The sequence below is a fragment of the Pelophylax lessonae genome, assembly GCF_965119305.1.
Source record: "Pelophylax lessonae genome assembly, chromosome: 4".
Classification (NCBI taxonomy): Eukaryota; Metazoa; Chordata; class Amphibia; order Anura; family Ranidae; genus Pelophylax; species Pelophylax lessonae.
In genome coordinates this window covers 317622171-317634545 of record NC_138771.1, presented here as the reverse complement: position 1 = coordinate 317634545, position 12375 = coordinate 317622171, and the positions used below count along the sequence as shown (strand labels likewise).

The following is a 12375-nucleotide window of genomic DNA, read 5'->3' as shown; positions in this document are numbered from 1 at the left end:
GCACTGGATGACCCTGTCCCATAATTGAGCATATGTTAACCCACTCACTAAAGTCTTAACCAAAACCTTTAACATTTTAATGTTATTAATTATTATTAAGTCCTTCTCAATCTCGATATGTTTTGTTTTTGTCTTGACAAACTCTGTAAATCTGCATTGTTAATTAAAATAATACCTGGCGGTCCTGCTAAGAAGGTCCTGCTATATACAAGCACCTCCTTCCACAGGGTACAACACTATGTCCCTGTCTACTAATTGTTTTGCTGCTTTGTCACATGTCACATACTCTTCTAATTGAGTGCATGTACGTATGTAGGCAGAAAGTGCCTGCAATGGAACTTCAGGAGATCTGCCATGCTGATATGCAACAAAGGTTAAAAAAAGGTGAAAATAAATATTTTATTTAAATTAAATACAGTGTCTTGAAAAAACATTCATACCCCTTGAAATTTTCCACATTTTGTTACAACCAAAAATATAAATGTATTTTATTGGGATTTTATGTGATAGAACAACACAAAGTGGCACATAATTGTGAAGTGGAAGGAAAATGATAAATGGTTTTCAACATTTTTTACAAATAAATATGTGAAAAGTGTGGCATGCATTTGTATTCAGCCCCCTTGAGTAAATACTTTGTAGAATCACGTTTTGCTGCAATTACAGCTGCAAGTCTTTTTAGGTATGTCTCTACCAGCTTTGCACATCTAGAGAGTGACATTTTTGCCCATTCTTCTTCGCAAAATAGCTCAAGCTCTGTCAGATTGAATGGAAAGCAACTGTGGACAGCAATTTTTAAGTCTTGCCACAGATTCTCAATTGGATTTAGGTCTGGACTTTGACTGGGCCATTCTAACACATGAATATGCTTTGATCTAAATCATTCTATTGTAGCTCTGGCTGTATGTTTAAGGTAATTGTCCTGCTGGAAGGTGAACCTCCGCCCCAGTCTCAAGTCTTTTGCAGACTCTAACAGGTTTTCTTCTAAGATTGCCCTGTATTTGGCTCCATCCATCTTCCCGTCTACTCTGACCAGCTTCCCTGTCCCTGCTAAAGAAAAGCATCCCCACAACATGATGCTGCCATCGCCATGTTTCACGGTGGGGATGGTATGTTCAGGGTGATGTGCAGTGTTAGTTTTTCTAGAAAAAGAGAGGACATACAGAAGAAAATGTCCAAAAGTCCCATATACTATAGAGTATAGAGGTATAGATTGAGTAATTTTTCCAAAAAACACACCCACAGAGTTCCAAGTAAAAAAAATAAGTTTATTGAATCCAGGAACAAGGGAGCTAAAATAGACAAAAAACCTTCCATCACACCACCATAGAAAATTGACTACCTAGTCGCTAAAAACATGCACACTACATGCATCCGCTGCAAAAATTCAACATCATAAATGATCTGAACCAATGAAGATTTATGGCATACAAGGAGCAAATTGAAATCCAGTTAATGAGCAGAGTAACACCAGGGTACAGCAACAACAGATGAATTGTTTGCTGCCCTCATGTGCTCTGTGCTCAGACTGGAAGACGGGCAAAACCGGTGGAGAGCAGTAGCGTCATGAAAAAATGCCCACAAATGTCTAACAAATCAATCAAAACAAGGGCTCAGACCAGCTTGGTAAAAATCAGTGCTGATCATCTTGGACAATCATATCAAACTGATAGCCCCAAATAATGGGTATCCATGAAACATACTGAACTCACCGGTATGCAATTGGAGAGCTAATAAGAAAAAAACACGTGAAGTACAATAAACAGTCAAGAAGGCAATAAGAAATATGGCACTTCACAGAATTGGAAAAATCCCACAAATAAACCTGTAAAGGAAATGTTAGTGATCCTATGTGAATGAACCAAATGACTTGAGTGATAGAATGGAGCCCTCACAACACTGATCACACAGCTGTGGTTGATAGGATTGCATGGAAAGAGATACTGATCAATGGAGCAAAAAGTCTCAAAATCTTATTAAGTTCCACCATGGATTAATAGTAGATGGAGTGACACAGTCTTGTGGTCCACAGATAATGTAGGGGGAATAGTCCCAGGGGCTCCAGAAACTGCCATGCACAGAAACAGCAAATGTAGATAAGCAGTGCAGTGAAAAGGTGATCACAGAAACAGAAATCTCTTCATATCGCCATTAGCAGCAGCATACAGATTCAAGAGAAGGGAGAGACAGTTCTATTACTCACATATCCACTGCTATGTAAGAGGGCACTAAGGGCTTGAAGTTCAGACAGCTCACGGGGGTAACTTAGACCAGTTGGGGTCCCAGAGGAAGGCAGGGTGAAGACAGCGGGAAAGGTAAGAAGCTGGCTCAGACTTGCACCAGACATGTGCAGTCACTGAGCCACCAGACCGTTGTTGAACTCCTCTCTGTCACTGCCTTGATGCTATGCTAAGCAGATACACCAGGTCTTAGCCCCTGCTCTACAGTGCTACCGTGAACACATCCCAACGGTGCAGTCTATGCAGTCCAAATCCAGGGATGAGTGAGCCCAGCCTTACTGATACTGCCTGGCTGATAGAGCCGCACTGCACTGATAGCGTTCTGCCTTCCACCACAGTTTTTCTAAAAAAAACTTTTCCAAACACTTCATAAGCACAGCTCCAGATGAACAGCAGCAGGTGGGTGACCTTCCGCCAACGCGTTTCGCTGACCAATCAGCTTCATCTGCGTTTTGCTTTTTGGGCAAAAAAGTTAAACTTTGATCTCATTGGACCAGAGCCCCTTCTTCCACATGTTTGCTGTGTCCCCCACATGGCTTCTCACAAACTGCAAACTGTACTTCTTATGGCTTTCCTTCAACAATGGCTTTCTTCTTGCCACTCTTCCATAAAGACCAGATTTGTATTAGTGTATGACTAATAGTTTAGATTAGAAAAGATTACCCCATCTGAGCTGTGGATCTCTGCAGCTCCTCCAGGGTTACCATGGGCCTCTTGGCTGCTTCTGTAAATAATGCTCCCCTTGCCCGGCCTGTCCGTTTTGGTGGATGGTCATGTCTTGGTGGGTTTGCAGTTGTGTCATACTCTTCATTTTCGGATGATGGATTGAACAGTGCTCCATGAAATGTTCAAAGCTTGGTACACACAGGTGGACTCTATTTACTGATTTGGTGACTTCTGGAGGCAATTGGTTCCACTACATTTTAGTTAGGGGTATCAGAGTAAAGGGGTTTAATACAAATGCACACCACACTTTTCAGATATTTATTTGTAAAACATTTTAAAAACCATATATCATTTTCCTTCCACTTCACAAATATGTGTCACTTTGTGTTGGTCTATCACATATAATCCCAATAAAATACATTCACGTTTTTGGTTGTAACATGACAAAATGTGGAAAGTTTCAAGGGATATGAATACTTTTTCAAGGCACTGTATGGCCATTGTTTAGGTTTATACACAATGCTTCAACAATCAGTGTCATTCAGTCCTTGTTCAAATTGGAGCGACTTGTCATGCGATTTAACCGGTCAAATTGCAAGACAAGTCGGATCCTATTGCCGACAATGGCAGTGTTCAAATTGACGCAATGCCAACTTTGCAGTGCCACATCAATTTGAAAAAGTAGTACATGCATTACTCTTAGCAGTTTTGTGTGAAACTTCAATAGACATCTGTGCATGAAGCCACACAGATGTCTTCAAAGTCGCACCCAAAGTCACACTGAGATGCGGCTTTGAAATTGTGCGATTTCAAAGCCACATTCAATGTGAATGGGGGCTCAGTTGGGGTTTGCATCTACAGTATTTAATGCCCCCCTTTACCCTCCAGAGTCCAAGTTTATAGACAGAAGAACTGTGTTTCCAGTCACTGCGGACAATTATTTTAGGCCAGAAGCTCCATAAGACCATTCTTGTGAATATACTAGTAACCAAATACCTATGCTGCCAATACAATAATATGTACATTGCTTATGTCACTGACAGGTCTGACTATGGAGCTTTATATTGAGCAGAATGAATATATGAGTAATGTGAGCACAGCAGCAGGATTGAGAGTAGTTCTGCATGGACAAGGGAAGATGCCATTCCCGGAAGATGAGGGAGTCAACATTCCTCCTGGGCAGGAGTCAGACATTGGCGTAGTGAAGGTATGAAGTTACTCCTTCTAAATTGCTCCAAGACAAAGAATGTTCCAAAGGTTATTGTACTAAATGGGTTTGAAGCTTATCTCCAGGCAGATATAAAATGCACTAATTATTGCAACTCTAATCCTTGAGGATACATGCACACGGACAGTGAGAGGTGAAAGCAAACCATTCCCAGTGTTTTCCCATGCCTGGAAAGCAGCAGGTAGCACATACAGCTCAGTTAAAGAATTGAATGGCTGTACGCACTTGTACTTGTGGAAACACTGATGCTCTTTTGATTTGGCATTTACCCACACTTACACATAGGAAGTATTTCCGAAATGTGAAACTTCCACATTTGGGAAATATGTCAATCGTACATACGCAGGCAGATGATGATACAAAAAAAGTATTGGCGTTTACATAAGTACAAGTGCATACAGCTATGCACTTCTATGGCCTAGCTGAATGCATCGCAAGGAAAAGCAGAACTCAGAGAAATGCAACACAAGTAATTAAAGTGGGAGTAAACTCACATGGTTGATCTCTGCCTATAGGTAAGCCTATAATAAGGCTTACCTATAGGTACAGTAAATATCTTCTAAACGTGCACCGTTTAGGAGATATTTACTTGTGAATGGGCCGGTGACATCATCCGTGCATGCACTCGGAACCGACGCATGTGCTCTGAGGGAACAGCATGCTCGTGCCATTCCTTCAGAGCCCTGTGCCATGAATAGCGGCTACCATGGGCATGCCAGGGGATGTGAACCCGGAAGGAAGACCAGGTGAAGATGGAAGCCCTGTCAGCGGTGACAGCTCATCGCTGAATGGCTTCGTTTTAAAGTAAGTTTCACATATTGTGCTAGTATGCGATGCATACTAGCACAATAAAACTTTACCTTGCAGGTTTAAAAAAAAAAAAAAAAGCATGGCGGTTTACTACTGTTTTAAAAGTGATGTAGAGCAAAGAGCACACTGATAGGAAAAAGAGCAATGTAATAGATACATGAGCTCAGTCTGACAGATACATTAGCTCATTTGTGTTTTCACTGTCCAGTCACAAGGTGAGGTTGTAGGGTGGAGACCTACAAGTGAAAGTAAAACTGCAGCAGAAAAAAAGGTAAGGTCTACAGCCCTATCAGGCAAGACTGTGTTATGATGCAGAGCTGTGTAAATCTCAAAACTTTATTGACAAAAATACAAAACTTTTGGCAGGTAGAGCAGCTCTCATACATATATTTAATTTGTGTATTTAGCTGCTTGCATGGAGATGAGCTTTAAAGGAGTTCTATGGTGACAGCATACAGATGTACTGCTTACCCCTGCAGGAGCCCTTTCTTGCTGGTGGGTACTCTGTCCTGCCACAACTCTCTTAACTGCTCAATTCCCACTGACACACTTGGTCATAGACCAAAACCCTTTATACCTGTGTGACCTAAGAGTTAGTAAGGTACCATTATATCTAATAATACACAGGAATAAGGCCACAAACAACTTGGAGGTGAATTAATTAAATGTAGTATGGCAAATGCTATCAAACAAGGCATAAATCAATGAGCAGGCAATTACACAGTATTAGGGGCACTAACATGAATGAGTGATCAATGACCCACTAGATGGCACTCAAAAGACTATAGCAAGTTAAACTGAACTGTAACGGGGGCAACTAGAGTCTCTAGAATGGCATCCACAAACGCAGAAGTATAATATAGTATAATTGTACCTATAGGTAACAGCAAACACGCACACACATCATAGGTTGAACTGGATGGACTGATGTATTTTTTCGACCTCGCAAACTATGTAACTATAATATTGTCCTTGCGTGCACACTATGAATACATTCCCTATAGCTGCTTGACGTATGAGTTTCTCGTATAGGGATTCCCCCAAAGGTGGCAGGAAATACCTGGCGCCTAATAGGTAATGTTGGCTGGCTTTCGGTGGGGCCCTTCTTTAGGTGGTGCAGTATCCCTTTAAGAGTATTAGTGGTGAATGTAGCTTAGTGGCTGTGTAAAAGCAGTCTCTAAGGCATCCACTCTCTGTAGCAATATATTGTAGAAAACTTCAGAAAATACAACAGGCCCAGCAGGGAGCACACTCGACCGAAGCCACTTTCAACAGAAAAATTGGTGCACCAGTAAAATGCAGACTGGAAGATGCGTCTACGATGAAGAGCAGAATGCAGCCTGGCTGGTCTACACCCAAAAGGGAAGGTTTCCTGAGAGCAAGACCTGGGCCCTTCACTGTCCCTTCTCTTCTGGTCCTTTTCCTATCTCTAAGTACTGTCCCTGACAGACAGTGACCCTTTCCCTACACTAGCAAGTCAAAAAAAGCACTCCAAGCCTGGGAGCTTTAATAGACACTGTCTGACCCGAGATGGCTGCCAGAGTCACATGGGGCGCCAGCATCCAATTGGATAGCTGCCTCCATGTGACCAAGGTAATCATAGAATAACCAAGTTAATACTGCCCAGCATAGACAGGCTGATGAAGAAGCTGACTGACTTTGAAACATGCCTTGTGTCTACAGCTCATGTATCTACAGTGACAATGGACATTCCAGTCCCGGGTTGAACACTATTTGCAGTTGCAGTGACAGCAGCCTCCTCCCTCCTCAGCTGAGCGGTTCTCTGACTGCTCCTCAGGCATTTCTGTCTCCCAAGTCACCTTCATGCCATGCCCTACACACTTTTGTAGGTGCATTTCTATTTTTCAGTAAATTATCATTTAATTATTAATGCTTCACTATAAGGTTGTGCTGTTGTTGGAATGAAGTGAAACTCGATGTGTGTGTTCAATGAATATAATGGTTTTACATTTTGACCTTAGATACTCTATAAGCTAAGATCCTGCAGACACCAAGTTTAAGCTTTACTATAGCAAGCTCCTTCTTTTTTGATAACATAAATTTAGGCAGCTGGATTAGTCACGCTATCAGTAAAGCATGCTGATTTTAGGCATAGCCAGTTCCTAGTTCTGCATTGGTCAGTGGCCAATGTGCTCTTAAGTCTTAATTAGTCCCATTTTGTGCAAATACAACTCTTTCTATAGATAATGTGAGTCTATTTCATGTCTTAAAATGTAACTTACCCAACAGCAGGACTATGGTCACTTACTTAAAATATGGCATGTTAACAACCCCTGCTTTTCCATTATAATAGCCATTGCAGTCCTTCCCATTCTAATCTGGTTTTTAACTCAGAGTTTAGTAAATGAAATAAATGCAGTCCAATAAATAGAAATAATGCACCCAAAAGGTTTCTGCCTTTTTCTCTTGAGATAACATTCAGCAGGCTAGCCCATTCTGTCTTTGAGCATCCCAACTTCCCCTGTACATTACTAGTTTTAGAGCCTTACCACCTGTGCTTTCAAAACAAGTCTTTAGTTAATATTCCAAAACAATATAATTAATTAAAAAAAAGAAGCAAATGGAACTCTGTCCCCACCAAGCCACACCAAAAATGGTGCACTGTTTCACCTTTACTACAAAGAAGGACAATGAGAGGTGATGTAACACCCTCAATGGTTCATCATGGCACTGTGAACAGGATGATGCTATTTATTACACTGACAGGCAATGTGCTGCATGTAAATGTGCCGCCATTAAAAAATGGGCACCATGCAAAGCTAAAACTGATGCTTGCACTCCATAACAACTTGTGGTCTTGTGAGAAAATGGAAGTGGATCCCTACAGGTCTTCAGAAATAAAGGTCCAGTAACTTATTTATTTATTTATTTATTTCAGGTACTTATATAGCGCTGTCAATTTACGCAGCACTTTACATATACATTGCACATTCATATCAGTCCCTGCCCTCAAGGAGCTTACAATCTAAGGTCCCTAACTCACATTCATACATACATAATAGGGCCAATTTTATACTGGATCCAATGAACCTACAGTTGGGACCCTGTCCCTATTCCAGAACAAATTTCAAGAAAAAGATTGTTGGGAACATTTCTTTTAGAGCAAAGATTTCTATAAAATCAATATCCTCAATTTTCCAGCTTGTTGAGAAATGTTCTAAAGCATAATTATACTTTATTGTTAAATTAATGTTATTCTCAGTCTTTTTTTAACCCTTTTATTACTCTTTACTTACCTATCCCAGTAAAAGATTGGAATTTGCAAGCACTTTTTGTAGCAAAAAATAAAAACATTTCTTTGTGACAGGTCCATGTCAAACGTTTGCAAGAACCATACAACAGCCGATGTAGCAGTGGTCATGGCGTAAGGAATTATTATGCAGATGTTTATGGAACTGACTACAGCCGAGAGGTAAGCCTTTGACTGTGAGAATCATCTGAATACTGTACATGGAAATGCTTTGTCCAGTTTCTCCAACATTTCATATAATCTGCTTTCTGAGCCTCTCACTACTTATCTGATTACAGTCACCTGATGGTTAAGTAGATCCTCTGGAAGAATGACTATAACCCATTATGATTATATTTAGAAGAAAAAAAAAAAAAGGACGAGCTTTGTGTACATAATGGAATAGATCAAATTGGAGGGCCTAGCCTGGCCAGGATGCATAAAAATTCAAACATACTTTTCTGTTATTCATTCTTTTTCTATAACATGGTACAATCAGCTAAAGTTACCCAAAACAGCAACAATGTAACAGATTTTATATTACTGTTCACTAACTCATAATTGATTGCTATAGGTAATTATTGTTTACACATTTTAATAGCCACATTGAAACGACCCTGATTAGGTAATAAATGTATTAACTTCAAATCACAAATCTATAACCTGTGAAATTTACTAGAGCTGTAGCCCACGAATTCAGAATCTTACTACCAACCCACAATTTCCTGTACTCTAAGGGCTCTTCTAGACTTGTAGTTGAGAGGGGGGGGGGGTCGATACAGAAGTGCAGTTGAGCCACGTTTTTAGTGTTTTAGTGCCCCCCCCCCCCCTTAAGCATTAAAGGCAGCAGTATTCACATGCCAAGGTTGCCATGCTTTGCACCCATTGAAAAATATAACCCCCTCCAACACATTTAGCAGATGCAACCCATTCAAGTGAATGGGGAAACGCCACAAATTCCCCGCAACCTTATGCAATGCACATGATTGCTACAAGTTGGTATGGCATTAAAAGGGTCGAAACAGGTGATGAGGAGGCATCATAACACTACCTGTCGAATGCCTCTGAAAAGCAATCCGAACATGGATGGTGCTAGTGCTGGTTGTTAGAGAGTCCTAACACAGCAACATGAGTCCCGACTTAAAAGCTATTTTCTCTGTGATGCGATGCATGTAGTACCAGAGGCATGCTTTATTTCTGAGTATCTGCAACCCCTAACCCTCTATCCCATTTGGCTGTGAATATTAAAACCCTTTTTATTTATTTAAAAGTGACTGGCACCCATTGTTCTACTTGTCCCGCCATGACTAAGAGACTTAAGCCTGAGGTGACATGTCAGCCCACCCGGTGTCTGGTGTACCGCCATGCCTTTGGGGAAGGGGGTGCTACAATTGTAAAAAATAAATAGTAAGTTGGGGTAAATAAGTAATCCCAAGAAAGTAGTGAATTTGTGTAAGCAACAGTAAGACCAAAATAGTAAGTTTGGGTAAGTTATAGTAAGGGTCCTTTCACACGGGGCGGACCGTATTTTCCTCCGCTCGGGCACTTTATTTTTTTTTTTTACACGGACACGGATGACACTCTGGAGTGTCCATTCCGTATGTCCGTTTATCATCCCATCCGTTTGCGGATGATAAACGGAGATAATGTATGTCAATGGGATTGCGTCTTTGCGTCCGTTCCGTTTTTTAAATGGAAGAAAAATAGGGTTCTCTTCCATTCCAAAAAACTGAACTGATCGGAAAGGACGCAAATCGGATGTCAGCAGATGGTCATCCGCTGACATCCGCAATCCCATTGACATGCATTATCCGATTGCGGATGAAAAACGGACATACGGACCGCCCGTGTGAAAGGACCCTAACAAAGAAATAGAAAGTTTGTGTAAGCAAGTGATAGTATGACAGAAGACAGAAATGGAAGTAATAGTAAGACAGAAACAGTAAGTTTGTATAAATAATATTAAAACAGAAACAGTACATTTTTAACAAACAACAGTATTAGTAAGACATAAATAATAAGTTTGTAAGCAATATTTAAAAAAAAAATTTAAAAGACCAAACTAGAACATTTGTGTAAGTAATTGTAAGACAGAAATAGAAAGTTTATGTAAGTAATACTAAGACAAAAATAGTACATTGGTGTACGTAATGACTAGTAAGACAAAAATTGCCAACTTGTGTAAGTAATAGTAAGACACAGTAATTGTAAGTTTGTACACTTAGTTCTGTACTCCTGTGACCCGCATTCAGCCGATATTCAGCTAAAGTCAGCTGTTGGCTGACACCACTCAGCTAGTCCAGACTCTATTGAGATCATGACTTTAACCACTTGCTGACCGCATACTATATATATATATATATATATATATATTGTAAGGGATTAGCTCGGTGGTAGGCGTGGATGACCCCTTTGGGGGTGCGTTTTCACAGAGAGATAGCCGAGCAGAGGTTGAAAACAATAGTTTGGTTTATTAGGTCAATTTTCTTCATACCAGTGCATGCAGCAAAAACATCAAAATAAAATAAAAGACAAAATAAATCCTTGCCTCTGTGGGCGGCTACCTTCTCACGCTGGAACCTACCTAAGAAGTCTTTCCAACCTACTGTTGGGCCGACACTGCTGATCCTACAGCAGACACTCAAATGTCCATTTGTTTGCTTTTCACACAGCACAAACATTGTCCATTGAACATGTCCCTTTGTTTTCTTTCACACAGCACATGTTCATTTATAACAGGATCCTTTACTCTTCAGATTCTTCACATTGAACACAGTTCATTTAACAGGTCCCTTTACTCTTCACACTCTTCACATGGAACACTTTGTCTTCTCACCTTTGAGACGTCTTCACTCGTGGTTACCCTCCTTAGCTTCACATCGCTGTAGGGGGTCTTCTCCCATGCTCACCAGCTTGTCGGGAGGCACACATCCGACTGTCCCCCTCTCCCAGCCCACACGGCGACAGGAGGCAGCAGTCCTTCTCCCATGCCCACACGGCGTCGGGAGGTACACGTATGTCTGCCTTCCTCTCCCAGCCCACACGGCGACAGGAGGCAGCACTCAATAGATTTTCTCTGGACAAATTATAGAGGCCTTGATCTCCTCATTCTGAACAGCTGAATGGTTTTCAACTTCCTGCTGGCTCTTTTTGCAGCCAACACCCTATAGTATCAGTGAACTTTTCAAAGCAGGTGGGAATGTATCTCCTCTCAGTGACTACATTCCCAGATTTACCTGACTTCCTGTCACATACCCCCCCCTCTTGTTTCAACCCTAGGGTTGGGACACATATTTCCAGGCACGCATGTGTCAGGCACTGCTGACTCACTGATAAGCCTCCTATTATCCTCAAGCTTCCGGATGAAACTGTTTCTGTCATCTTCACTGACAGATTTCTCATAAATGCCACACAGTTTGTCTCTCATCTCATATACACATTCTTCAACTGCATTTTTGGCATAATTTTGCTCCTTCTCGTTTCTGTCATCTTCATTGACAGCTTTCTCATAAATGTCAGACAGCTTGTCCCTCATAACCGTCTGTCCAATCCACCATGGAGGACCGTGATCCATAGGCAACTCAATTGGGCTAGTCTTAATGTCTTCAACATTCTTAAGACGCCTCTCTCTGCAATCCATAAATGTTTTCCACAAAACTTTGAGAACCTTTGCTTCACTAAGCTTTGTTCCAAGTAGGGACTCTTGACATCCCTCTGTGACTTGAGTTGCCTCTCCATACAGCTGTACACAATCATTGACTTTTTGTTGTAAAAGGGAATGATCTTCCTTCTTGAGCTTTGCTTGCTCTAAGATGCTGTGCAGAGGATTTTCCAATTGAGACAACAGGCTGTCACACATTTCTTCAAAGTGACCCCTGTTCCTTTTCCCAGAGATATCAATATCATTCAAACATTTCATATTCATAGGCAGATCTGAAGCATTTGCACTCATCAACTTCTTAAACTTTTCGCCCTCCTGAGCGAGTCGCAGTAAAGGCCTACTATTTGATTTGATATTCAGTTTATATTTCTTGCCAAACTCTTCACAGAAGTAGCCAACCAGAACATCATCAACTTTCCTTCCACCAACATAGGGGTTAAAGGCAACAACACAGTTGAACCCAGCGATCTGGGTGGTATCCATTATAGACCTCCTCTCTGCATCAGTGAAGAAGCATGGA

General features: G+C 41.1%; 1 protein-coding gene across 1 annotated transcript in view; it reads left to right on the top strand.

Annotated features, from left to right (window-relative positions):
- Nucleotides 1-12375, top strand: part of LOC309555144 (epithelial sodium channel subunit alpha-like) — a gene marked incomplete at its 5' end in the record, with an annotated part of 69203 nt that overhangs the window by 16453 nt on the left and 40375 nt on the right. Inside the window, 2 exons of the mRNA XM_082256983.1 lie at nt 3950-4113; nt 8273-8377. Coding sequence (XP_082113109.1) covers nt 3950-4113; nt 8273-8377 — 269 coding nt within the window. The remainder of the gene's footprint in view (nt 1-3949; nt 4114-8272; nt 8378-12375) is intronic.